Below are 27131 nucleotides of genomic sequence, written 5' to 3'. Positions count from 1 at the left end.
CTCGCCATGCATGCATCCAACCTGGGCTCTATCTAAGACATACCATATGGTCCCCCAAGCCCAGCAGGACTGATCCCTGAGCAGAGTCAGGATCAAGTTCTGAGGACTTCTGGTATGGCCTCAAAACAAAGAAACCACCACCAACAACAAAAGTAGGCTATGAAGTTGTCTGGGCCATTAAAATAATAAGCGAGGACTTTAAATGCTGGTTCAGTAAAAGCATTCATTCAGGAAAATATCTGCACACCTGTGTTCATTACAGTACTTAGTGATGTAGCTAAGAACTGAGCGCTGGAGAAGTCGTACAGCAGGTAGGGCACTTGTTTTGCACACGGCCAAGCCAGGTTTCATCCCTGACATCTACAAAAGTGATTGTTGAGTATAGCTAGGAGTAAGCTCTGAGCACAGTTGAGTGTCACCAAAAAATAAAAACAAAACAAAAAGGTATTGAGTATTAGAGTACAATATTAGACTGTCTGGGGCATTAAAATAGTACATGTGGATTTTTAAAAGCTGTTTCAGCAGAAACATTAATTCCTGAAGGCTTCTGCACACCTCTGTCTACTGCAGTGCTTAGTAACATAGCTGCAACCTGGAAACAAAGGTCCAGTGACAGATGAATGGACCACGAAACTGTGGTGCATATGCACAATGGAATGCGAGGCAGCAAGGATGATGTCTTGCAGTTTGCTGCATTTTGGATGAAACTGGAAGTAAATTAAGGTAAAAGGTAAAAGCCCTCCCGTTGATCATCGATTTGCTCGAGCGGGCCCAGTAACGTCTCCATTGGAGACTTTGTTGTTACTGTGTTTGGCATATCGAATACTCTCAGTAGCTTGCCGGGCTCTCCGAGAGGGGCGGAGGAATCGAACTCGGGTCGGCCATGTTGGCCGCTTGTAAGGCGAACGCCCTACCCGCTGTGCTATCGCTCAAGTACATTATATACAAAGCATACCGGTCCTTACCTTTGGGCCCCACGCTGGGTGCTAGATGTTGTACAAATATTTGTTCAGTCGGGAGCACTGAGACAAGGAACACAAGAGAAATTTTTTTTCATGCAGGATCACAGGAATTGCTCAGATCCTGTGACCAAGCGCTTAGAAACCAGGAACTAATAACTAACAAAGCCTTACAGAAAACCACTTTATAGAAAATCTCTATCCAGCAAGTCCTTTCATGGTAAATTATTTTCCACCAAGTCACTATATTGCAAATTGCTAGATGATATATCACTTTACTTCACAGCAATGCTGTATATCAAATAACTCTACTGCATGCTTTGGACAAACTGATTTACAGCCAATAGTTTTAAGGGTGCCAGACAAAAATGGGAGGCTTTCTAGAGCTGCTCCTGACCTTCACACTGGGGAATGTCGCAGTAGTCAAATCTGACATCCGGGTCCAGAGTGTAACACCAGGGTCCCTCGTCGTCGTTGTCTGGATTCCTGCAGTAATTCTCCTCCAGACCAGCAGAAGGATAATTTCTGGGTGAATATCTGTGAGAGTAGAAGGGGAACTCTTAGTTCTACACGGGAGAGAATAGGAGCCCCCATCTCTGGTGTAAGGGCATCCAAAGGAGTCTGAGGGCTTCACACGCACAGGAGAACCGCTGGCCTCCAGCGTCTGCTGATTCCTGGTGTCTGGGACCCCATTACAACACCCCGGCCAAGTCCTACCATCCAGTTTCCCAGCATAACTGTGTGAGCCACATACAGGACATTCACTCAAATCTTTCTGCTCTAGCATTCATGTTCTCCAGATAAAATCCCTACAATAGGTGCTCACCCACGTGTTAAGAGCCAGAGGCAGAGGCTCAGCTACGCAAATCAAAAGAACTCTTGCCTGAGCTTGATTGGAACCCAATGACACCAGCACGTAGCAGTGATGCTGCTGGCTCACCCCTGAATGTGGCCTCGTGGTTTCATAACAGAGGTGCATTGCTGGTGTCAGTGGCCTATGTCACATCTCAAGCACTTGATTCTACATCTGCCTGATTCCACTGCAGTGCTTTCTAAATATAGGGGGCCGGGATTGAATTATTGTTGGTTCTAGATACGACTGGCTGTGTAGCAATGAAAAAGCCCACCCACTAGCAATTGCACTCCTTGGAACCTCTTCCAGACCTGAAGCACCAACTTAGAAAAATAAGGCGCAAAATAATGATATTTGGAGCACCAGGATTTGGAAGCAGCCTGAGTGTCCAGCATGAGGTGGTTGGATAAAGAAGTTGCGATCTCGATACACACTGAACCTCACTGAGCTTGAAGAATAGGTGAAATCCTGCCTGTTATTACAACAGTGAGGGACTAGAGGTGCTCTGTAAAATGAAATAAGTCAGAGGAAGGAGGACTAAGGCCCTTCTCCTATGGGGGTATAAAGAATCAAAGCAAAGGATTGAAATCTGCCCAAACCTTTAGAACAATAATCCAAACCCCAATAACTCAAACCCTCAGACTCTGATACAGAATTGAGGTTAAAATGAGAATTATACTGTTCCCCTAAAATATCAACATGTCCACTCTTTTATAACGAGTACTCTAATTTAAAGCACCTAAATTTTTAAAATCTACTTTCTAATAGGAAAGTAGATCCCTGAGACTCGGAGTGTCAGGAGGCAGTTTTTGGTTCTGGGTCAAAGTCCCACCTCTGCCCTTGCCAGCTTCTCTGGGAACACTGACCTTCTGCCCGCAGCCTTGGCTTCCGTCCTGACCCCACTGTGTGTGGGACACTAGCCCTCTCATCTCCTAGGGGAGACAAGGCTCTTTGCTGCATGGGGTGCGGAGAGAGACCCTCACCCCTGCTGAGGGTCATGATAGGCCTCGTGCCCAAACTCGCTCAGGGAGCTGGGAAGAGTCACTGCAAGGCGACAATCCTTTGCTCACTCTTTGCTTCTCCAAAGGGAGGTGAGCCTTCCACCGGCGTCTGTTGGCCTGAGACTCAGGGTCCTGAATATGCTCCTCAGGGTCTATCTCAGACTCTGCCTAGGGTTCAAGGTCATCTTGTTCTCTGTGAAGCTGCCGCCTCCATTCTAGGTCTCTAAGAAAAGTGGAGGCTCGAGACCCAAAGCCACTGACCCTACTTCTGTGCCAGACTAGGGTGCCCCACTCACTGCCCGTGGGAGGGGCCTCTGGGAGCTGTGTGTCCTTTGTTGCTCGGCTCAGCAGCACGGTGGCTCTCAGGATCAAGGCTCAGAGCTGCATGATGGGGGAGGGATGGGGGTGGGGTCTTACTTGGGTCTGTGCGGAGAGCTGTCACTCCAGTTCTGACAGGTCAGCCCAGACTTCGTCGTGGACACAGTCCCCCTGTAGGTACTTCCATTCCCAGTCTTGCACTCTGAAATATACAAAAGGGGGTTCATCCCCCAATTACATTCCTTACCTTTATTAAAAACCTGTCTTTGGTTTGGGGTACCACAGGATTCAGGGGTGCTCGCGACTCACCCCTTGAAGGGCTCTGGGGCCCCATAGTTCTGGAGATCAAACCCAGGTCTCCCACATGCTAGCTCCTACTTGGCCCTTTGAGCCTCCCGGACCCAATCTGTTCCTTCTTAAGAAGCAGCAGCATGAGGAATCCTGGTGCTGACCACCCTGAGGGAATAGGGGGTGGGGGCATGGGCAGGCACCAGCTCCCCTAGTCCAAAGACTACACAAGCAGCCCCCACTGATTCCCCGTGGTGCTGGGAGTGGGAGGAGGCAGGGAAGGAGGAGGCAGGGCCTGTCCCTCTGGGGATCACACACTAGTGGAGTCAGGGGCTGCTGAGGCAGAAGGCAGCCACTAACCCAGATTCTGAATACAGAGACCCCCGATCGCAATGGCAGAATAAAAGAGATGGACTCAGCGTGCTTCTAGGGGTGGGTCTCCCTCCCCGATGCCACGGAGGGAAGCTCAGCGTGAACAGCGCACAGAGTCAACCTGCGAGTCTAGAGGGCGAGGGTGACCAGAGGGAGGTGTCACTGGTCTTGATTTCACTAATGATTGTCCACTGTCCCCTGGCTTAAGGCTGGGAGGATGAGCAAACACAGGCATCGAGCATTTCGGTGTCTGAAAATGTTATGCGTTACTCATGTTAATTGAGAATAAGAAATACTACTGCCTCTGTCAACCGAAATTGCTTCCTGGAGATTAACCAGCAGAATGGAGAGAGGGGTACCCAGCTCAGGTGTGTTCCCCAGAACTCCCAGGGACGAATTGTGGATGAATGACCAAGAAGCAGCCCCAGGGGGACAGGGGAGGTGATCTTGAAGACAATCACCTCCTCTTTTTCCTTGTCTTTCCCTCCTCCCTGCCCGCTCTGTCTCTACTACTGCCCCTGGTATCACTGAAGTGGACACAGAAGGAGTAGGTTGAGAAATCAGTCCCAGGCAGATTTTTTTTTCTCAAAATATTTGATATGCTTTTAAGGGCAATTCTATGGGTATGTTTGAGAAAATGTCTGAGGAAGGGCAGAATAACTGTTTCTAATCTAGATTTCTGCTGTGTGCATTTATTTCCATTTCAAATTCTTGCAGAACTACTCTGCAGCAGGGCTTCTTGGGAACATTGCTATCCCAATTCTACATCCGTCAACTAGGCCTTTTTCTGTTCTCTTCCTTATTATGGATGGCAATGGTAAGAATATGCAATCCCACCTTTCATCGTGGGAAGCTTCTGGAATGCATGCAGTGCTACGGATCTTACTTTGCGCTTCAGATTACCTTTCTCGGTCCTTCTGGAACTGCATTTGCCATCAGCTTTCTTGCACATGGGTGAAGAGTGAGCTCGGGAGGACAGGAGGTCTGAGTCTGCAGGGTGTGGCAGAAGGGCAGAGAGGTCATTGTGCAGGCACAGTCGAGGGGAGGAGCACAGACTTCAGGACCCCTCAACCCTCTGTCACTGAATTGTGGGCACAGGGTAGGCATCGTGTTATGGACCATCCTGGACTACACCTGGGAATCCCACCCAGGCCTCTGGGAAGGCTGTTGGATAGTGAGTCTGGTTCTGACACCAATTAATGCTACAGAAGTTAAGTTCTGGCTGAAGTAATAGCAGGAAAGAGATAAGGAGACATCTGGTCTCCCCAGGCCCCCGATGGCAGGAGCAGGAGTCACTGGAAACTATGAAATGGGGAGGTTGCTAGAAAATGGGGTGAGACTCTTAGCCCAGATCACTCAGTCTCTCCTAAGCAGGAGGTGGATCGGGGGAAGGGTGGTTGCTTGTCCTTGCCAGTGTGATGCTGGAGACTTCCTGGAAGGTGCCTCCAGGTCAATAAGCCAAGGGAAGGGCAAGCTCAGGGCAAGGGCGCCTTTCAATCAAACCTGGAGACACCACCCTGGAGGCACAGGAGGGAATTGGGATGGACACTCTGTGAAGTCCCACTGAGCGAACGCAGCTGTGAGGACCATCTCTTGCCCCTGGCCCTGAATGCCCCCAGCATCACTGGGGTGGCCCAGGTGCCCAATACTACCGGCCTGAACAGCATCACAGACCCAGGCCCTTCCTTTGAACTAATGACCCAGTTGGCCATAAAACACAAGTGGACTAACAAATTTTTGTGCTTGGGTTTCAGTTATACAATGATTGAACAAAAATTTGTAAGTCTACAACTGTACCTCATGGTGTTTCACTAATAAAAATTTTTAAAAAAATGAAAACCCAAAAAAATGCACTTTTAATGAATAATTTTTAGAATGCCTATTCATTAGATGTTACTGCTTCTTACATTCCTTGTCAGCAAGGTATTTATCCATGTTTTTGATATAATGTGACGAATCTATGGAAGTAGGTGCAGAAGAGAATGGTCACTGAGAGATATTGGGAATGCATTAACAATAATTTTGTACATTATATGTGAAAAAAAAAACTGAAGTGGAGTCTCCATACCTCCTGGGCACTGGTTGGGAACATTAAATAAAAAAGAAAATTTTAAAATAAAATAAAGTCTTGTAGTTTGCTGCAACTCAGGTATACTATGTTAATCATCAAATCATCAAAATCAACAAGAACAGATGATCCCCCTCATGGATGTGGCATAAGAAACAAAACAAGGGAACAGAAAATATTCAATGGCCAACCTTTTCTTAGGTGACAAAACTGATAACGAAGCAAGGGGACTTGCAGTTGGAGGATGATGAGGTGGACTAGATTAACACACAGACAGAGATAGACGGTGTCGGGCAATTTCACATATCTCAGTGATAACTGAAGAAAAGCAATCCAAGTCAAAACTCAGTCTCTGCACTTGTGTGTCTCTGCACTTGTATCGTCCTTCTGAAGAAAGACATGCATGATTTAAGCTTGTCTAACTTGGTGCTACTACGAGCAACAGCCCTATGTAAGTCTTTTTGTTTTGTTTTTTTTTAATTTTATTTTTATTAAAAGCACCATGATTTACAAAATTGTTTGGTTTAGAGTTGTTTCAGGCAATTTGTGTTCCAACATCACTTGTGTGACCTTCCCTCCACAAATGTCCCCATTTCCCCTCCCAATCCAGCCTGCACCTATATTACTTGCTCCAACAAAACTTTAAGAAATGCAAAATAGAATGTTCAGAAAATAAATCAGTAAGAGCAATATGTGATTGCTATATGATTTTGACCTATGTAAATAAGGAAAATAAAACCCTTCAATCAGGGCTGGAGCAATAGTACAGTAGGTAGGGCATTTGCCTTGCATGTGGCCTTCCTGAGTTCTAAAGCCCGGCATCCAATATGGTCCCCCAAGCACCGCCAAAAGTAATTCCTGAGTGCAGAGCCAGGAGTGAACCCTGAGCATCGGTGGGTGTGATCCAAAAAACAAAACCAACCAAACAAAAAACCAAACAAACAAAAAAACTTCAATCCAACATAAAATGCTTCTCATTTACAGAAGTAAGTTTTTCAACTCTGGAATATATTGTATTAAAATCATTTTATGAAAAACTGCTTCCTGGAAAATCACTCTACAGCAATGGTTTGGGGATGTAGGGCAGAGAGGGGAAGGCTTCCTAGAGCCGCTCCTGACCTCCACACCGGGGAATGTCGCAGTACTCAAATCTGACATCCGGGTCCAGAGTGTAACACCAGGGTCCCTCATCATCGTTGTCTGGATTCCTGCAGTAATTCTCCTCCAGGCCCGCAGAAGGATATTTGTCAGGAGAATAGCTGTGGAGGGTGGAAGAGAGCTGCTTCGACTCTATGTTCTCCACAACAGAATAGGACCACCACCACCACCCCATGCCCCCATCTGCGGTGGAAGGACATCTCCCAGTAGACCTGGGCTTCAAGCAGAATGTCATGATCCAAGCCTAGGCATTTCTGAATTGTTCCAGCACCTTCTAGCATCTGACATCTTTCTGCAAAACCCCAGGGGTTTTTGTCTTGTCTGTGAAAAAGGTTTCACGGAAACCTTTCTGCTCCAGTGCTCATGAGGTCCTACTAAACTCCCTGGCAGGAAGTCAGTCAAAAAGGAATCAAAGCCAAAGGAATCTTGTCTAGGTTTGACCTCAGGTTGCATCTTAGACATGTAAAGTTAAATGTGCCTGATTCAATGATGTGCTCTTGGAGTAGAGTGGGAGGTCAGCGTATCATGGGTTCTGGAGATGAGTTGTGTGTAGAGAAGAAATGAGACCCACTAGCAATTCCACTCCCTGCATCTATTTCCAGACACAAAACTTCAATTTGCAAAGATCCATCCTACTCATTGATCATTGCAGCACTAATGACAGTCGTTGGGATCTGGAAACAGCCCATGTGCCAAATAACAAATGAGTGGATGAAGAAACTGAGGTCTGTAACATAACGGAATACAAGTCAGCTTTAAGGCAAGGTGAGACCTTGCCTTTCTGACAACATGAGGGAACTAGGGGGTGTCATGTTAAGGAAAAATGTGTATACTCGGGCCCGTTTTTTGTGCCAGGAATAGGGGAGCCCTTCTCACTGTCCCTAGGAAAGTTCCCCGCATGCCGCGTGTCCCTGTTTGCTGTTTGGTACACAGGGCCACAGTTCTCAGGACAGCTCAGAGTTGCAGGAGGAGTCTTACTTGGGTCTGTGGGGGGAGCTGTCACCCCAGTTCTGGCAGGTCACACCAGACTTTGTCGTGGACTTGGTCCCCCTGTAGGTCCTTCCATTCCCGGTCATGCAGTCTGAAAGATACACTGGGTGGGGGGGAAACACACTGGCCTGGTTATGTTCTTCAGTACTTTTTTTTTAAATTAAAATATTTTCAATTTTGATGGCCACACCCAACAGTGCTTAGCAGCTATTCCTGCTCTGAGGTCTGGGGTCTCTCTCAGTGGTGCTCGGGCACCCTGCTCTGTGGGCCCAAGCCCAGGCTCCCACAATGCAAGTATATGCTCGTGCCATTCAGCCATCTCTGCCGCCTCGCTCCCACCCCTGAGAGGGTCTGTCAGGAGAAACGGCGGGAGGAAGCCCGGAGCCTTGACCACACTAAATCCAGGGTGGACAGGGACACCAAGACTGGCTTCTTCCATCAAAGAACCACACGCGCATTCACTGTTTTTAACAAAAATTCTTTTTTTTAAATTTTTATTAGTGAAACACCATGAGGTACAGTTGTAGGCTTACAAATTTGTGTGCTTGGATTTCAATTATACAATGATCAAACACCCATCCCTCCACCAGTGCCCATTTTCCACCACCACAGATCCCAGTATCCCTCCCACCCCCACTCCCCCCATGAGATAGCCCATTTAAAAGCTGCTCATGATTGAGTTTCAGTAATACAGTGTTCCAACACCCATTCCTCCACTAGTGTATACATTTCCCAGCACCAATGTTCCCAGTTTCCCTCCCTCCTCCCCCAACCCAGCTCCTCCCCTACCCCCGCCCCCCCCCACACACACAGCCTACCTCAAGGCAGGGACTTCTCTCTCTCCGCCTCTTTCTCTCTCTCCCTCCCTCTTTCTCTTTTTTCTCTCTCTCTTTTTCTCTCCTTCCCCTCTCTCTCCTCTCTCTCTCTCTCTCTCTCTCTCTCTCTCATTCCTTTTGGGCATTATGGTTTGCAATACAAATACTGAAAGTTTATCACGTATATCCCTTTACCTATTTTCAATACTCAGTTCTCATCCAGCATGATCATTTCTAACTATTATTGTCATACTGGTTTCTTCTCTGTCTTACCTACCCTCTACCCCACACACTTGTAGTAGATTCCAGTCACTGACCAGTCCTCCTGGCCCATGTTTTTCTTGGCCTTGGATATTAGTCTCATACTATTTTTCTTATGTACCACAAATGAACTACAAATATCTGTCCTTCTCCTTCTGACTCATTTCACTCAGCCTGATACTCTCCATATCCATCCATTTATAGCCAAATTTTATGATTTCTGATAACTGATTTTTATTGTTGTTTGGGTAACTTGATCACAATAACAGTAATGTGCACAGTACTGCAATGCAAGGTTACAGTACCCCACCCATGCCAAAGTGATCAATATCCTTCATCAGTGCTCTGATGTTGCACCTGGTCAGGCTTTTATTTCCCATTCACAGCTCCTCCTCCTCTCCTGAACATTCAGCTATGATTAGACTCTAAAAGTCAAGGGTTTGTTGGGGGCCAGAGCAATAGTGGGGAGGCCTTTTGCCTTGAACTTGGCTGACCCTGCTTCAATCCCTGGTATCCTATAAGGTCCCCCAGTCCCGCCAGGAGAAGTTCCTGTGTGTAGAACCAGGAGTAACCCCTGAGCATTGCTGGGTGTGCCCCTCCCCCCGCAAAAAACAACAACAACAACAACAAAAAAACAAGGGGTTGTCATGGTTTGATACTGTACATTCCCCTGTTTGGGCTCTCTGTATTCCACAGATCAATAAGGTCATCTGCTATTTCCATAGGACTTACTTTGCCTAGAATTATTCCCACCATTTCTGTCCGCATTGTAATAAACAGCAAAATTTTATCTTTGTATGGTTTCATAGCATTCCATTTTGTATATATTCCACAGTTTCTTTATCCAGTCCACAGTTTGCAGTATTAAGTACTGCAATGACATAGGTGTGTATATATCTTTTCAAGTTAATCCTTTTGTATTTGGGGTATAGATTCCAAGACATGGAATTACCAGGTCATGTGGAAGATCTATTCACACTTTTTTTTGAGGAATAGATATACTTTTTTTTTTCATAGAGACTGAACCAGGTGACATTGCTGCCAGTAGTGAGTGGAGATTCCTTTTCATCACCCTCCAGCCAGCACTGGTTGCATTCTCTTAGCTTTATGCCGTTCTCACTGGTGTGAAATGAAATCTAATTATTGATTTGATTTGCATTTTTCTGACAATAAGCGATGACAAACACTGTTTTATATGCCTACTGGCCATTGTATATCTTCTTTGCAAAATGCTTACTCTTCTCCACTTCCCATTTTTGATGGGATTATTGGACTTTTTTTGTGATTGTTAAACTTTGTGATTGTTTTGTAGATCCTGCATATTAGCCCTTTATCTGTTATTCTGTGTTCAAATATTTCCCTTATTAAGTATGGAGTCTTCTTATTTTCACCTGAGTTTCTTTGACACGCAAACACTTTTTCATCTGATGTGGTCCCATTTAGTTGTTTTTGTATTTGTTATCATTTCTAGTGGGATCCTACTGTTGGAGATATATCTGAGATTCATAGCCTACAGAATTCTTCTCACATCTTCCAAATGTATATTCTGGATTCTGGTGTGACGTCGAGTTCTTTCATTTGGGTTGTATGAAATTTTGTGAATTGTGTGAATGTAGACCCAGTTTCGTTACAAAAATAATAAGCATGTGGCTGTCCAGCTTTCCCAGAACCATTTTCCTTGCTACACTTCATGCACTCAGCCATTTTACCATAGATTCACTGCCCATAAATATGATGGTTTCTCTCTGGTCTCTCTCTTCTGCTCCATTGGTCTGAGAGGAACCTCTACTCAAGGGCCACACAATTGGGGTGGGGTGGGGGATCCACACAGCGGTACTCAGGGGTTACTCCTGGTTCTTCACTCAAGAATCACTCCTGGTGGTGCTCAGGGAACCATATGAGATGCTGGGGATCGAATCTGGGTCGGCTGCATGCAAGACAAGCACCTTACCTACTATACTATCTCTTAGGCCCCCAGTGCCACACAACTTTGATCACTTTAGCTCCACATTATAAAGTTATGGAAAGCAATATGGCCCATCTTCTTTTTCTCAGAATTCCTAAGACTATTCAGAGATTTGTATGGTTCCATACAAATTTCAATAGGGTTTTTTGAAGTCCCTTATGATTGTCATTGAAATTCTTGTGCGAATTGCATTGAATCTGTATGATGCTTTTGGTAGGATGGCCATTTTAACCACGTGAATTCTTCCCAGCCATTAACGTGGAATATTTTTTATTTCCTAGTGTCCTTTTCTGCTTCTTTCAATAGGGATGCATGGTTTTCAATAAACTAGTGTTTCACATTCTTTGTGCAGATTCCTCGGTATTTTATGTCTGGGGATCCTGCTTTAAGTGGTATCATCTTTTTTATTCCCTTCACTTCGTTTATTGTTTGTGTATGAAATGAAACATACTTTTGTGTATGAAATGAAACATATCTTGTAGCCTGCTATTTTTCTATATTGACTGAAAAGGGAGTCTTTAGAGTGTTCCATGTCTATTATCATGCCTTCTGCAACTAGTGATAGTTTGAATTCCTTTTTTCAAATTTGGATTCCTTCTATTTCTTTTTCTTGCTTGATTTATGTGGCAATGACTTTCATATATGTTGAAAAATAGTGAAGACAACACCCTAAAGGAAAGAGAGAGCAAAAAGGAATGCCCTGACATAGAGGTGGGACGGGGTGGGGGAGAATGGGGCAGGGTGGGAGGGTTACTGGGTTCATTGGTGGTGGAGAATGGGCACTGGTGGAGGGATGGGTACTTGATAATTGTATAACTGAAACCCAAACATAAAAATATGTAAGTCTACAACTGTACCTCATGGTGTTTCACTAATAAAATAAATAAATCAATAAATAAAAATTAAAAGAAAAATAGTGAAGAAACTGGACATCCTTGTCTTGTATCTAATCTCAGAAAGGAAGATTTCAGATTTTTGCCATTGAGTATGAGACTGACTGTATGTTTTGCAAATGTTCATTACAATGTTGAGGTTATTTCCTTCTATCCCTATTTTGTTGAAGATTTTTATCATGAATGGATATTGAATCTTGTCAAAAACTTTCTCTACATTGATTAATATTATATTACTTTTATCTTTTATTTTGTTGCATGGTAATTACATTAATTGATTTGCATACTTTGAACATTCTTGTATTCAGGGAGGAATCCCAGTTGGTCATGGTATCTGATTCTTTAGGCATATTTTCAATTCAAAAAATAGTTTATTGAGGATCTTTGCATTGATGTTCATCAGAAATATTGTTCTGCAATTTTCTGTTTTAGTAATAGCTCTCTGTCTGATTTATGTATTAGAGTAATGTTGACTTTATAGAAGCTATTAGGAAGGATTCCTGTTTGGGGTTTTTTTTTGTATTTTGGAAGAGTCTGGGGTGTTTAGGTAGTAAGTCTTCTTTAAAAGTTTGTCAGAACTCACTAGTGAACTTATACAAATCAATTCTTTTCTTCTTGGGGAGATACTGTATTATTCTTTCATATTGCTTACTTATGATTGGTCTTCCCTCCTGATTTAATCTTGAAGGGTTATATGATTATAACCATTTCTTCTCGGTTCTTTAGCTTAATGGCATCAAATCATTCGTGGCAACCTCTTCTGTTCTTTTATATTTCTGAAGTCTATTGTATTTCTCTCCTTTCATCTTTGATATGCTTTTTTTTACTTTCTTACTCATTTTCCTCTGGTGCTAGCTAACGGTTTGCCAATCTTGTTTTGGTTTGGTTTGGTTTGGTTTGGTTTTTAAAAAAAGATAATAAATGCCCCTGGGATGGAGCTTGGACACCTCCAAGTTCCACAATCTTGACAGCCCAGTAAAAGCACAGAAAATTAAATGGAAAAGTAACATAGAAGCCAACTAAGATCAGTAAACAAAAATAATAACTCATAAGGATCAACTAGCCATAGCCAGCTTAGTAAACCCTCAGACAAGGACTTAATGACCCCAAAACAATTTCCACAAATTTTCTTTTACTGACGTGTTTTTCTTGATAGTTCCAGACTCTCAGTCCCGTGTGACAGACTCACAGGTCTCAGCCATGCAGAGTGTCATGGACTCTCTAGGCCAGGCTGAGATCCCACAGGTCTTGAGGGGGTGATGCTGGACAGAACTCTGGTTCCAACACCAACTGGTGCCACCAAAGAGAATTTCAGCTTTTTAAAAGAATAGACAACCTGGCAGGCTACCGAATGTAACCTGCCCACATGGCAGAGTCTGACAAACTCCCCGTAGCATACCCAATATGCCAAATACCAGTAACAATGATGTGTCTCATTCTCCTAACCCTGAAAGAGCCTTGAATATGGCATTTTTTTAAAAATCTCAGGGCTAGGACAAAGGAGACCTTACTGGGGCCTGCTCGAGGCAATCGACGAACAACAGGATGGTCGTGATCGTTGTGGCAAAAGATAGATAAAAAAAATATATTGAAGCTGCGACCACTTTCAGGTGAGTAAGTCCATGCCTGGGAGTTTGTATAAGTTCAGTCCTACACTGCCACCAACTACATGCAGTAATTGGGTTACCTTGGTGGATGATTCTAGAAGACACAGAGATCACACCTCTGCCCTTGCTCCTGCTCCCCTGACAGAAAGTGAGCAGGAAGTGATTTGGAGAGATTGTTGTTATCAGGATGAATCTGCTACTGAGAAGGAACCTGGCCTGGCCCAGGGCCTGCATACCAGATCCCTCGGGATCTCTTAGAAAGGAAGGACAGGCTGTGCTCCGATCTGCCCTGAGCCAAAGTGCTGGTCAGGAATGAAAGGAAATGGCTACCCAAGGGGAGAGCCCTACTTCCTCTGCAAACACATGCTTGAGGGATTAGGACCAAGTCAGAGGATCGGGGCTGAACAGCCATGGGCATTGCCGCCTTTCTGCCCCCACCACCCACCTTCCCCAACCCCTCCCCACCTAAGGACTGTACTCCCCGCTCATTCTGTGCCTGCACACCTCCTGTTGCTCCCATTCATACCAGGTCATTTCAAGGTGCTCATAAAGTGGAAAATTTAAGAAACAAATCACGATCTTTGTCTCATCTAAATGTCTCTAAGGTTTCAAGAGCCACCAGCCCCAACTATCAGGCCCAAACCTAGATCACACTGTAAGGCAAGATGAAGAAGCCAAGATCATAAGGAGCCTTGAGACTATTCCATCAGTCTTAAAATAGAGACCTGATTATCTTCTTTCAAGGTCATAGAGCTAGAAATGCTTAGGTCAATCCAACCCCTTATTTTCATTGTTTTTAAGCCTCCTAAAAGGGGCTTCCAAGACATAGTACAGTGAGGAAAGTATTTGCCTTGAATGTGACCCCCCGCAAAACATAATGTCCAAGGAATAATCCCCAAGTGCAGAGTCAGGAGTAAGACCTGAGCACAGCCAAACGTAGACCCAAAACAAAAACAAACAAACAAACAAACAAAAACCTATCTAAAAGGCCAGTGGCCATGTCTTGTTCTGACTGGGCATTCTGTGCTGAGTGTCTCCACCAGGACTGATCATGGACAGACAGGAAGGGAGAGAGAGTAGGAAGAGGGATCTGGGGGACGAGCAAATGGACACACCTTTCTTTTCAAAGAGAATCACGTCTGTCATGCGGGTCACGGGTGCCGTCCTGCTGTTCTCAGCCATGATCACGCACTGTTGCTCCTTGCTGTGGAAATGGAAGGACCTGCGGAGAGAACCGGACGTGGGCGCATTCCTGTATCAAGGGCAGCAGAGTGAACCCAGGGTGCTGTCTCTGAGGGGTGGAGGAGCTCAAAGCTGGGAAGAATCAAGAAGCTTCTGGAAATGGTGCCCCCACCTTGCTGCTCCTCTTCACTGCAACCAGACACTTCCTCTTTCCATATTCTCTTTTTCAATGACTCTGCTTTTATTTTTTAATTTTTTAAATTTTTTTTATTAGTGAGACACCATGAGGTACAGTCGTAGATTTACCGCACACATGAAGGTACTGGCAGAGGGACAAATCCACGCGGGTTCCGGGGCCGAGATCTCCAAGCCTACTCGGATTGGAGTCGAGCATCCTCCACCCAGATCCTCCAAATTCCAGTAGGCGGGGGTCACACCCACCACCTGGCCCCCTGGCGCCGTGTAATCCCATCAACGGCCAAGACTCAGAGACTATAAAATCCAGCTCCCGGACATCTTATCAGGACATCTTTTTATGACATCTTATTATCTCATTCCTACTTTGGATAAACTTGCAGGCTATCGAATGTAGCCTGCCCACAGGGCAGAGTCTGGCAAACTCCCCGTGGCATACCAAATATGCCAAATACCAGTAACAATAATGGGTCTCATTCTCCTAAAGAGCCTTGAATATAATCTCAGGGCTAGGATGAAAGAGACATTACTGGGGCCTGCTCGAGGCAATCGACGAATAACAGGATGATGAAATGAAAATGAAATTAGTGAGACACCATGAGGTACAGTCGTATTTACAAATTTACAGATTTACAAATTTTGTGCTTGGGTTTCAATTATACAATGATCAAATACCCATCCCTCCACCAGTGCCCATTTCCCACCACCACGGATTTTTATTGAATCACTGTGAGATATACAGTTGCAAGGTTGTTCATAATTTGGTTTCCATTATATAATGTTCCAAAACCCATTCCTTTACCAGTGCACATTCTCACCACCAATGTCCCCAGTTTCCTTCCTGCCCCCCACCTGCATATCTCTCTCTGTCTCTCTCTCTCTCTCTCTCTCTCTCTCTCTCTCTGAATTACAAGCCAATATCCTTTGTGAGTTTCCAGGAAAATATGGGCATGCAGCATGCAGGACTCAAGTGTTCGGTGGCTGAGAACCATTCCCCTGGCCAATCCACGACGATGTAGAGACAAAAGACCGGGTAATGGAAACAGAGAAACAGGGCCCCAGGCTTGTTGGTAGTCAGTTTATTTTTCTCTCCTCCCCAGCATGGTCTAATCTCTCCCCTTACAGCACAATCCTTGTTGTAGTTTTGGTCGTAGTCCTAGTCATCATAGTTTCCTCATCCTCATCCCCTCTTTCCCTTTACAGCATAGTTAGACAGAAATCATGAAGGGTGGGGGTCCACATAGGTGGGGTTTAACATTGCCATAACAACAAACAGAGGTAAAGCCACTCCTTCAGGAGAAGTTCCTGGAGATTAATTCAAGGACAAAGTCTCAAATGAGGGTTCATCACTCCAGATTACTAGGAGATTTGCTCAAGGGCTGGGTTCCATCTAGGGTGTATTGCTTTCTCCTTTCCTCAGCTAGTAATTCATTTAAGCAAACATAGTAAGTTTACTTCTTACTAATATTTCTAGCCAATTTGTATAAACATAGTAAGAGATAAATTAAACTTAAAGTTTGGTTCTTCCTGGGGACATCTCACTATATATCCCAGACTATAGTCCTCAGGCTAGGTTAGTTTTTCCTAACTCCAGCATGTCCTTATTCAGTTATTTCTTTTTGGGTCGTGACAGAGTTTGTCATGACCATACTCTTTTTTTTATATAATTTATTTATTTATTGAATCACTGTGGGAAAAGTTACAGAGCTTTCGGGTTTAGGTCTCAGTCATGTAGATACCGAACACATTTCCCTTTACCAATAATCATTTTTAACCCCGAACCCCAATAGACCCCCACCTCCCACCCCTCCCAATTCTTGTGAGGCAGATGAGTTCTAGTTAATACTCTATCTACTTTGACTAGATAGATTATTTCGATAGAAGATGCACAATTATTGTTTAGAGTTTACGACGACCCCCCACAATCAGACATGCTGAAACAGCGTTGTGAAATGATTTGCTTTCTACAACTTGGTTTAAGAATAAAATGATGTTGCGCGGCCGCAATAGCAGCCGCGCGGTTTTGAATTTCTGCTATTTTACTTATTGACCCTGGAAGAATTTCTATTAAAAGTTAGCTAGTTAAGAGATTGGTTTCTCAAAGTATGAGATTAATACCCAAGAATAGCTGAGATCAGCACCAGGAGGATTACTCCATAACTTAGAGGCCAGCCGGGTATCCTAGAGGAAAGGGCTATTCAGATAGAGAAGGGAGCACCAAATAAAGGATGTTTGGAGGATCCTCCCAGGAGGGGAGATGCATGTCGAAAGTAGACTATGGACTGAACATGTTTGCCACTCAATGCCTCTTTTGCAGACCACAACACCCAAAAGGAGAGAGAGAACACAGGGGATTGCCCTGCCACAGAGACGGGGGGATGGGGGGATGGGGGTGGGAGGGATATTATCCATGGTGGTGGAAAATGGGCACTGGTGGAGGGATGGGTATCTGATCATTGTATAATTGAAACCAAAGCACAAAAAATTGTAAATCTACAACTTTAAAAAAAATAAAATAAAATAAAGGGGGAAAAAAAAGAAAAAAAAAAGAGATTGGTTTCTGTGCCCTGGAGTCGTGGCCGTGCCGGAGAGCCGCTCGTGGGGGGCAGCTGGCGACCTCGGTGGGGCGTGGGGGACGGCCCACAAAGCCCCCCTTCCCATGAGGTCCCCGCCGCTCCCCCGAGCCCGGCTCAAACCTGCTTTCCACAAGGCTCCCGTGCGGCCGCCATCTTTCTTTCCAGAGAGCTGTCATGACCATACTCTTAACTTATTATGCTTTTTATGGCACTTAGCTTGTCCCTTTCCCATGCCAGGGTAGCTTACAGCTTTCCCTGGGTCCATCCTTGTCCCTCGCTGGGACCCTCCTTTTGGGGGTGTTAGGAAGCAAAGGCAACTGAGGCTTAAGTCAAGCAAAGATGATGAATGTCCAGGAGTAAATATTATTTGAAGTCAATTAACTCCCATGTTACAAAAGCACAGCATCCCTGTGTCTATACAAAAAGGAGATTGCTAAACCATGCAAGTGACATAAGGGAAAAAGAAAAGCAATATAGGATTATTGGTGCCTGATGAAATTGGGTATGCCTCAGAGGCACTGTTGTGGGAGTAACTGAATATACCTAAGCTTTCTTTGGGAGTACCAAGGATAAGCCAGTGTTATCCAACAATCCCTGATGAACACAGATGAAAAGACCCTCAACAAAATTCTAGCAAATAGAACCCGACTGTTTGCTAGAATAGTCATATTGTATAATAGATTCTAGCAAATATCAATAGGGCTGGAGCGATAGCACAGAGGGTAGGGCGTTTGCCTTGCACGTAGCCAACCCAGGTTTGATTCCTCCATCTCTCTTGGAGAGCCTGGCAAGCTACTGAGAGTATCCAGCCCACATGGCAGATCCTGGCAAGCTCCCTATGGTGTATTCAATATGCCAAAAACAGTAACAACAAGTCTCACAAAGGAGACGTTACTGGTGCCAGCTCTAGCAAATCAATGAACAACAGAACGACAGTGCTATAGTGATACAGTGCAGAATCCGACAAGTCCTCAAAGAGACCATACACCAGGACCAAGTAGAATGTATCACAGGAATGCAAGGATGGTTTAACATTTGCAAGTCAATCAAACATAATACTGTCACTGTCACTGTACTCCCGTTGTTCATTGATTTGCTCAAGCGGGCCCAGTAACATCTCCATTGTGACACTTGTTACTGTATTTGGCATATCAAATATGTCATGGGTAGCTTGCCAGGCTTTGCTGTGTGGGTGAGATACTCTCGGTAGCTTGCCGGGCTCTCCAAGATGGGTGGAGGAATCGAACCTGGGTCAGCCGGGTTGGCTACGTGCAAGGTAAATGCCCTACCCTCTGTGCTATTGCTCCAGCCCAATGTAACACACCATAACAAAAAAAATTTTTTAATGAAACCATACAATCATATCAATAGATGCAGAGAAAGCATTTGACAAGATCTAGGACCCATTTATGATAAATACTCTCAACAAAGTGGGAGTTAAAGGAACATTCCTCAATGTAGTCAAAGCCATCTATAACAAGCCCACAGCAGTCGTTATTCTCAATGGGGAAAAATAAACTTTTTTAAAACTCAATGAGTTTCCTAGTATTGGCTTCAGTGTGGAAGACAGTAGATTTGGTTACAACAAAGCAATCTCAAGATGGTGTCACTTGGGCCACACTCCCTGGACACAGCCTCTAGAGACCACTCCCCAAAACAACCTACCCATGCAGGAGGTCCCTGAGGCATGTCCCCTGACACCTCTACAACGCCCTCCTCACACCTCCCTACCTGCACAGAGGGTGCTGGTCTTCTAGGCCATTCTTACCCACCTTACACCCTCCTCATGCACCGACCCTCTGCTGTAGCCACCAGGTCCACTCAGTGTCCTATCTGTGCCCCTCCCACCTCAGTGAATCCATCTAGAGATCACAGCCCTGAGAACTCCAGCTCAAGCCTCCACTTCACCCAAGTCTTCACACAGGCTCCACCCCTGAAAATTCCTCTTTTCTCCCATTATTGTTAAGGATGTGCTGACAATACCATGTGCCAGTACACTGCCCTGGCTGTCTAGTTAAAAATGTCCTTTTCCAGGGCTGGAGCGATAGCACAGTGAGTAGGGAATTTGCCTTGCATGTGGCTGACCCAGGTTCGATTCCCAGCATCCCATATGGTTCCCGGGACACCGCTAGGAGTAATTCCTAAATGCATGAGCCAGAAGTATAGCCGGGTGTGACCCGAAAAGAAAAAAAAAAACTTCTTTTCCATCACAACCAGAGTCTGTGGCTGCAGCAGACACAACCAGGCAGACACACACTCCTGCAAGGCTTCTTCCCGGTACCCACTATGGTTCCAGCTCCCACCCTGGGTCTCTGCATCCAGGTGGCATTGCTCCTTCCAGTCTTTCATTCCCACGACCCCTGTAAATATTCCCTGGTGATATACAAACGAGAATGCAGAGCAGCCTCTGTGGGTGTCAGGCATGAAAACAAATCAGTTCTTTGAGGGTACTTTTCTAACAAGGAACACTAATAAACAGTAATGAGAAATCGTTAGAAGACTTTCAGATGCAGGAACAAGTACAAGCTAAAAACTCCAACACCATACAATTCCTCTTTCTTACAAAATCCTATTTTTCATTTATTTTTATTTGGGGGACCCTGACCCAGTGCATGGGGGTCCATGCATCGCCAGGGAACAAACAGCCTGCCACATGCAAAGCCTGTGTTCGGTCAGTGTACGTTCTCTGGCCCTGAAATCCTACTTCTGTCAGTAGACCCAGGAACAAATCCCTTGATACCGACTCACTTGTCTCTGACAGCAAACCATCACCAGGGCAGCTTGGGACAGTTCAGTACCTGCAGATGAATCCCGTTTCCTTCTCACACCCGGAAGCACAGTCCTCAATGCTTTTGGCCTCCAGCTGCTGCTCCTTGAAACTGAATAGCAAGGTCCCCTGGGTGCTCACATAGTCCTCAAGGGACGTTCCAAGACCTGAAAATGAAGACAGACAAGGCACAACTGGGAAAACCCACTCAATGGCAAAAGATCACTGATTGTCTATTATGGGATTGATTGATAGATTGATTGATATCCAGAAAAAATATCCAAAACCATCAGAAACTGGGAAGATGCGATGAACAGAAACTCCTCCAAAGAAGACATACAGATGGTCAAAAGGCATATGGAAAAAATACTCTGCATCACTTATATTCAGGGAGATGCAAGGCAAAACAACCAGGAGATATCATCTCACCCCACAGAGACTGGCTTACATCAAAAAGAACTAAACTATCAATGTTGGCATGGGTGTGGGGAGAAATGGACCTTAATTTACAGTTGGATGTCAACTGATTCAACCCTTTTGAAAAACAATATGGAAAAATCTCAAAAAACTAGAACATGCTTCCATATGACCCGACAATTCCACTTCTTGGAATATATCCCAAAGACCAAAAAATCACAAACACAAATCACAAATCATCCTGTTAATCGTTGATTGCCTCGAGCAGGCCCCAGTAATGTCTCCTTCATCCTAGCCCTGAGATTATATTCAAGGTTCTTTAGGAGAACGAGACCCATCATTGTTACTGGTATTTGGCATATTGGGTACAACACAGGGAGTTTGCCAGACTCTGCCGTGTGGGCAGGCTACATTCGGTAGCCTGCCAGTTTGTCCAAAGTAGAAATGAGATAATAAGATGTCATAATAGGGTGTCATGCGGCCGCTGGAATTTGGAGGATCTGGGTGGAGGATGCTCGGCCCAAATCCGAGTAGGCTTGGAGATCTCGGCCCCGGAACCCGCGTGACTTTGTCCCTCTGCCAGTACCTTCATGTGTGCGAAGAGTGGTCTCAGCATGGTGGTGGCTGGTCCTGGAGGTCATTGGCTGCTGGAACCCTGGTCGGGGCGGGGAGGAAATCTCAACCCGCTCCTCTCCAAGGGGCCCCAGCAGCGAGGACAGTCAGGCACGGGGTCAGGAGACTGAACTGTTCTTCCGGGAGCTGGTTTTTATAGTCTCTGAGTCTTGGTCATTGATGGGATTACATGGCGCCAGGGGGCCAGTTGGTGGGTGTGACCCCCACCTACTGGAATTCGGATTTGGGACGAGCATCCTCCACCCAGATCCTCCAAAGACCAAAAAAAAAAAAATGCCAAGCAAACCAATGCAGAAAAGCCATTTGCAATCCTATGTTCATTGCAGCCCTATTCATAATAGCCAAAATCTGGAAACACCCCAAGTGCCTGAGAACGAATGAGTGGATAAAGAAAATGTGGTACATCTATATAACGGAATACTACTCAGCCCTAAATAAAGATGCTCAGCCCTAAGTAAAGATGGAGCCATGCAATTCCTGCTGTGTGGTTGAATCTGGAAGTATTGTCTGAGTGAAGACAGTCAGTGAGAGAGAAACAGACACAGAATGATCTGTCTTGCATGCAGGATGTAAAGAAATATAGTAGGGGAATAACAGCTGCCCCAAGGGATAAAACTAAGAAAATGAGAGGGTATGGTGCCGCCAGCAGGTCAATCTGTACCTGTGAGGCGAGTGCATCAGCAGCCTGATGGCACCTTCAGACTTCCAGATACCCCAAAATTGCTACCGTGCCTTTGGCCAGAACCCAAAAACTTGGGGCAAAGTTTACCAAGAAAGTAAACGGCCAAAAGTTAGGTATGTGGGAGACACACCCACAAACCACCTCTGGCTCAGCTATATAATTAGACAAATGGCCTCTCTGGTTCCTGATTGAACTGCTTAATGGCCATGATCCCAGAGACTCAGAAACAAATCTCGAAACCCAGTTTCTTTTGGCAGAAATGCATCCGGTTCCTGCAGTAAGTTACCAGTGCTGGACCAACCCAGGTGGGAATAGGTTTCGTGCCTTAACCTGTTCCTCCTGGCGGCCCAGTGGCCGCCATCCTCCAGAGGCCACTGGATAGTCAGGTTTGGGTTCACAGTGATGAAATTTGTTGGACCTCACGGGATGGGGTGGAGCCAGTCCTGTCCTCCCCACCCCAACAAGACCCCAAGTCATCACCCACGAATGGCCTTTCTGGCTCCTGATCAAGCTGCTTAACGGACATGATCCCAGAAACTCAGGAGCAAATCTCAGAACCCAGCAGGTTTTGGCAGAAATCCCTCCAGATTTAAGTGTTAAAATTTCTGAATTTCAAAATCGCATGGCCACTAATGCAGCCACGTGATACCATATGTTATTTATAACCAGCAATAGAAAACAAATTGTCTCCTGTTGCCTTTTCAGCAGATCTGAGTGTTGGGGTAAAATCTCAAAAAATAATGGTGGGTCTGGTGTCAAAATATTGAATGTGATCAAAGTAGAAAGAGAGTAATGTGGAAATCATCTGCCCCACAGGTAGGGGGAGGGTGTGGGATGGGGGTATACTGGGGTTGTTAGGGGTGGAGAATGGGCACTGGTGAAGGTACGGGTGTTTCTTTGTATGACCGAGACTTAGACCCGAAAGCTTTGTAACTGCCCTCATGGTGATTCAATAAATAAAATTATAAAAATAAATAAATAAATAAATAAATAAATAAAAACAAGGAAAAACAAAACTAAGAACATGAGAATTGGCCCTTCATAGGAATCGTGCCTCTGGGCAGGATAGGAGAAGGAAAGGAACACTAACATGCTTACATGATACCCCATCAGTAACAGTTTTGTAAACCACAGAACCTAAAAGAAAAAGGTGGGGCAGGAAATGTGTCTGCCATGAAGGCGGGGTTGGGCAGAGGGTGAAAGCAAAATCGAGGGTATTGGTGGAGGGAAGAGGGCTCTGGTAAAGGGATTGGTGTTGGAACATTGTATGCCTGAAACTCAATCATTAATAACTATAACTCATGATAGCTCAATGAATTTTTCTTAATTTTTTTGTCACTGCTTGGTTACCAGTAGGATGAGGGTTTGATATAAAAACATGTTTGGAAACAATTGCAGTAACAGAAAGGAAAGGTCCTCAAGACTGATGGGTGAGGGGCCAGAGTGATGGTACAGCGGGTAGGGTGTTTGCCTTGCATGTGGAACCCCGTGGTTCCCAGAGCCCAGCAGGAGTGACCACCAAGCACAGGACCAGGAGTAAACCCTGAGCACAGCCTGCTGTGACCCAAAGACTGATGGATGCACACAGAGTTCTCTAAGACTTTTTTCCCCCTGGTCGTTGTGCCACACCTGTGGTGCTCCGGTACCATTTCTGTCAGTACTCAAGGCACCACAGGTGGTGCTGGGGATTTATCCTGGGTTAGCTCAGTGCAAGGCCTCACCTACTGTACTGTGCAGCACCAGACTGACTTACAACTTCTACATTACTTCACAGACAGGCATAAGACCTAAAATAAGGACACTGGATATGCTTGCTCTAATCACCTTGTCATAGAAACAAGTTTGCCAAAAGTGAAAGTTTACCCCCATGGATGTGGGCTGTCCTTCTCTGGGCAGACAGAGAATTTTAGCTGGTTTCCAACCATCTCATCCATGCGGGTGACACTGTCACCTTTTCAGATGGGATAAACACACCCAAAGGGTCCCACCTGGACACAGGTCAGACCTGCACTAAATCTCTCCCAAATGCTGGGGTGCGTCCCACTGGGCTCATCCCCAAGACACATGATGGGAATCAGGAGAGAGAAGGAAGGTTTGTGGGGTGATGACCTCCCTGAGACACAATCTGGTCCGGTGGAGAAAAGCAGAAATAGGCGAACACTGGCCCTGGGTTTTAGTTAGATGCAACCTGAGGCCAAGCATCGGGGTGAGGGTGATCTGTGCCTCACAACTGCAGTGCGACTGGAAGTCTCACCTGGCCCTGCCGGGGGCCACCAGGAGTGTTTCCTGCCCAGGAACCCCTGACCAGTGTTGGCAGCTCTGCTTTGAGATGGGCCACGATTGACTGTCACAGGGCAGGAGACCTAAGAGGTTAAGAAAATGCACCCAAAGTTTGCCTAAATGGGTTAGGCAACATGGAGACCTTGACCACTCGCAGAGTGTGGGGGAGGAGAGGATGCTGGAGGGAGTATGTAGAAAGTTCTAGGTCAGGAATTAGGAGCAGCCAGAGAAGATAGGCATTTCCTAAAGCGGCTGTGGCTGGAGCTGAGTACAGAGGGAATGTGCCGGGTTGGAATTATTGAAAGACGGGATGGTCCAGACCATGGTTGGAGACTGAGAACAAGAACCTGGCCCAGCAGGGTCTGTGGCTCCTCCTCAGTAGAATTGGATCCTGCCCAGGTCATTGGCACCAGCAGAGTAAGATGCCAGCTCTCCCTAACACACACTTCCTGTCCTTGTGTCTGTCAGAGAACCCAAACTTTGGGGTGGCTCCTGAACAGGACGTGATCTGATGCACTTTGAACTTACAGATCAAAAGGCACCTGAGAACGTGCCCAAAGACTCTGGAGGAAAAGACATGGAGTTCCAGGCCCAAGTCTCCATCGGCCTGGTCTCTAGACTAAACTTCCATTTCCAGAAACTGTGCTGCGCCAATTCTGTGGACTCCAAACTCAACAGACCCTGCAGACCGTGTCCACAGACACAAACTCAACTGTCCGAGTGCTCCTTGAACACTAGCACAAACACCATTTCCATTGATGATTAAATTGGAAGCAGAAAATCTCATAGAGATTCCTGGGATGACACCTCAACACAGAAATCTTAGAAGAAACGTGTGTTTGAGTTCTTGGTCAAGCATCCAGATGTTTGCCGTCAATGAGTTTTGTTGTCTGGTTGTGTGCATGTGTGTGTCCACCCTGTTTTGTGCCTAAGGAAAGACTTAGTGGGCCACCCAGTTGTGTGCCAAAGGAAAGACTTAGTGGGCTGGAAGCTGCGGACTGTCTCCCCTCTCCCTGAGCCCAGCTGAACTGGCATCTTCCTTCTGCATTCTGTAGCATGTTTGGAAGATGAAATACTGGCACGGAGAGAGTTAATGCCTTCCTCTTGCTCAGAGCTCACCCAAGACTGCCTGCTGGCTCTCTCCTGGCAGGTGAAATCAGATGCTAATCCTGCCCTGAGAAGTGTGTTCAAACATTTGGGAGAGATCCCTGCGCCTCTTCCCGCTTCCTTGGGCCAAACCGAGCAGGACTCCGCCCTGTGACCAGCCCTTCCGCTAAAGTCTCTTTAGAAACTACAATCTTCCTTTTGTGTTTTCCTTAGTGTTTACTTGGATGGCTCAACTAAATTCACCTCAATTTGACTCCAACGTACAACTTTCCAACTTTCTTTCTGGAAAATTCTAAGTTGCATATTGAGTGTCTATGTATCTGAAGAGCCCATACCTGACACTATGATCTCCCACAGACACAGAGTAGATGAATTATCCAAGGGTTGGGCAGAGCTAGGGTAAGGGAGCTGAATGTGACAGACAAGGGCATGGAGTTTCTTTGGGGACAATAGATCTGAAGGTATCATGACAATGGACATGCAGATCAGAAGACAGAATACTGCTGAGTGGTGTGATTTTTGTGACTCTGCTATAGACTACGTGAGTTGCATCTCAATAAAGGTCTCCCCACCAAAGAATCACAAGCAAATGCTTAAAATATTTTCAAGAGGGTTAAAGAGAACAAGGGAGGAAAAGTTAGATTCCTTCTTTGGAAGCCTATTCAGGTTTTTCACTTCCTGGATTTGGGATTGTGGCCAATGGGACGAGAACATGATTTTGCAAAGTTTGGATTTCCTAGTCTCTAAGATGGAGGTGCGAGTCCTAACCGGAATTCCTTATGCAGTTGATAAAAGGACACACTGCATACTGTGTACAGAATATGCACATCCCTCCTACGGCATCCAAGGAATGAATTCACAAAGGTGAATGACTCTGTGAGTCCATCAGGACCAGCTTGCAGAGACCAACAAACACCAGAGCAGACCAGTGAGTGTGAAGTGAGCCTTTGCATGAGCCCAGGATGTGGGAGGGCTGGGGGGTGGGGGATGGGGGCTGTCACCATGGCCCCAGCGCAGCCCTATCATTTTCCTGCCATTCCTGTCCATTCTCACAGGTAGCAAAGCCTGTTTCTTGAAGAATCCCTGTAGTTTGGATTTGGCACCGGGACTCCCATGAATGAAGGAAAGAAGTCACATAGCCGCCCCCCAAGTGGCCAAGCAGGTTTCAGGAGCAGCACTGAGTAAGGTCAGAAACCGGCTTGGGCTCTTACCTGGTCTCAGAAACAAGAGCAACAGGAAGACCACGTCCTGGGGCTCCATGGTGGGCCTGGCCAGTCGGGTGCAGAAAGCTGAGGGCTCGGTCCCCAAATGGCCAGGACTCCCCGGGCCGAGGAGACACCCACCAACAGCACAGTCGTCTGTGGTTAATAATTGTCCTGCAGCCCGGGCCTTCGTGCTGGAAGAGATCAAACGTTACCTGTACCCGCACTTACAAAACCTGGAGAGCTTTCTCAGCAGGGATGCCAGGAAAGGCCGGGTAGTGGCGGGCAGTCCCCGCCCAAGGCCACCCCGGGCTACGTGCTGTCCTCCAGCACCTCTGCCAGGCCCGTCTCACCTCCCACTCTCTCGGACTTCCTTCTCTCCCTCTCATCCGCTTTATCCCCTGAAGATAAAGAAACCACCACAATTGCACTGTGGACCAAACACCTTTCAGCTTACACAATCTCTGCTAAATGGGAGTCAGAGTAAACCCTGAGCAACACTGGTATGACCTAACTAATTCCCGCCCCCCCCCCCAGAATT

At 45.8% G+C, this 27131-nt stretch overlaps 1 protein-coding gene across 2 annotated transcripts in view; it reads right to left on the bottom strand.

Moving 5' to 3' along the window:
• LOC130034557 (plasminogen-like) overlaps nucleotides 1-26743 on the bottom strand; it is a 43618-nt gene extending 16875 nt beyond the window's left edge. Inside the window, exons 1-9 of one of the 2 annotated variants that reach the window (XM_056126169.1) lie at nucleotides 26600-26733; nucleotides 20301-20436; nucleotides 14665-14771; nucleotides 7996-8110; nucleotides 6979-7118; nucleotides 4695-4781; nucleotides 3231-3333; nucleotides 1357-1496; nucleotides 966-1022 (exon numbers count right to left, since the gene is read on the bottom strand). In XM_056126169.1, the coding sequence (XP_055982144.1) occupies nucleotides 966-1022; nucleotides 1357-1496; nucleotides 3231-3333; nucleotides 4695-4781; nucleotides 6979-7118; nucleotides 7996-8110; nucleotides 14665-14771; nucleotides 20301-20436; nucleotides 26600-26648 (934 nt within the window). In that variant the 5' untranslated portion in view covers nucleotides 26649-26733. Of the gene's footprint in view, nucleotides 1-965; nucleotides 1023-1356; nucleotides 1497-3230; nucleotides 3334-4694; nucleotides 4782-6978; nucleotides 7119-7991; nucleotides 8111-14664; nucleotides 14772-20300; nucleotides 20437-26599 lie in introns of those variants that run through there. The other variant, XM_056126170.1, reaches the window with a different exon arrangement.
• Nucleotides 26744-27131: the final 388 nt, after the last annotated feature.

The sequence above is a fragment of the Sorex fumeus genome, unplaced genomic scaffold (genome assembly GCF_029834395.1).
Source record: "Sorex fumeus unplaced genomic scaffold, SorFum_2.1 ptg000061l, whole genome shotgun sequence".
In the NCBI taxonomy this organism is placed as follows: Eukaryota; Metazoa; Chordata; class Mammalia; order Eulipotyphla; family Soricidae; genus Sorex; species Sorex fumeus.
This window is presented reverse-complemented; position numbering and strand designations above follow the sequence as displayed.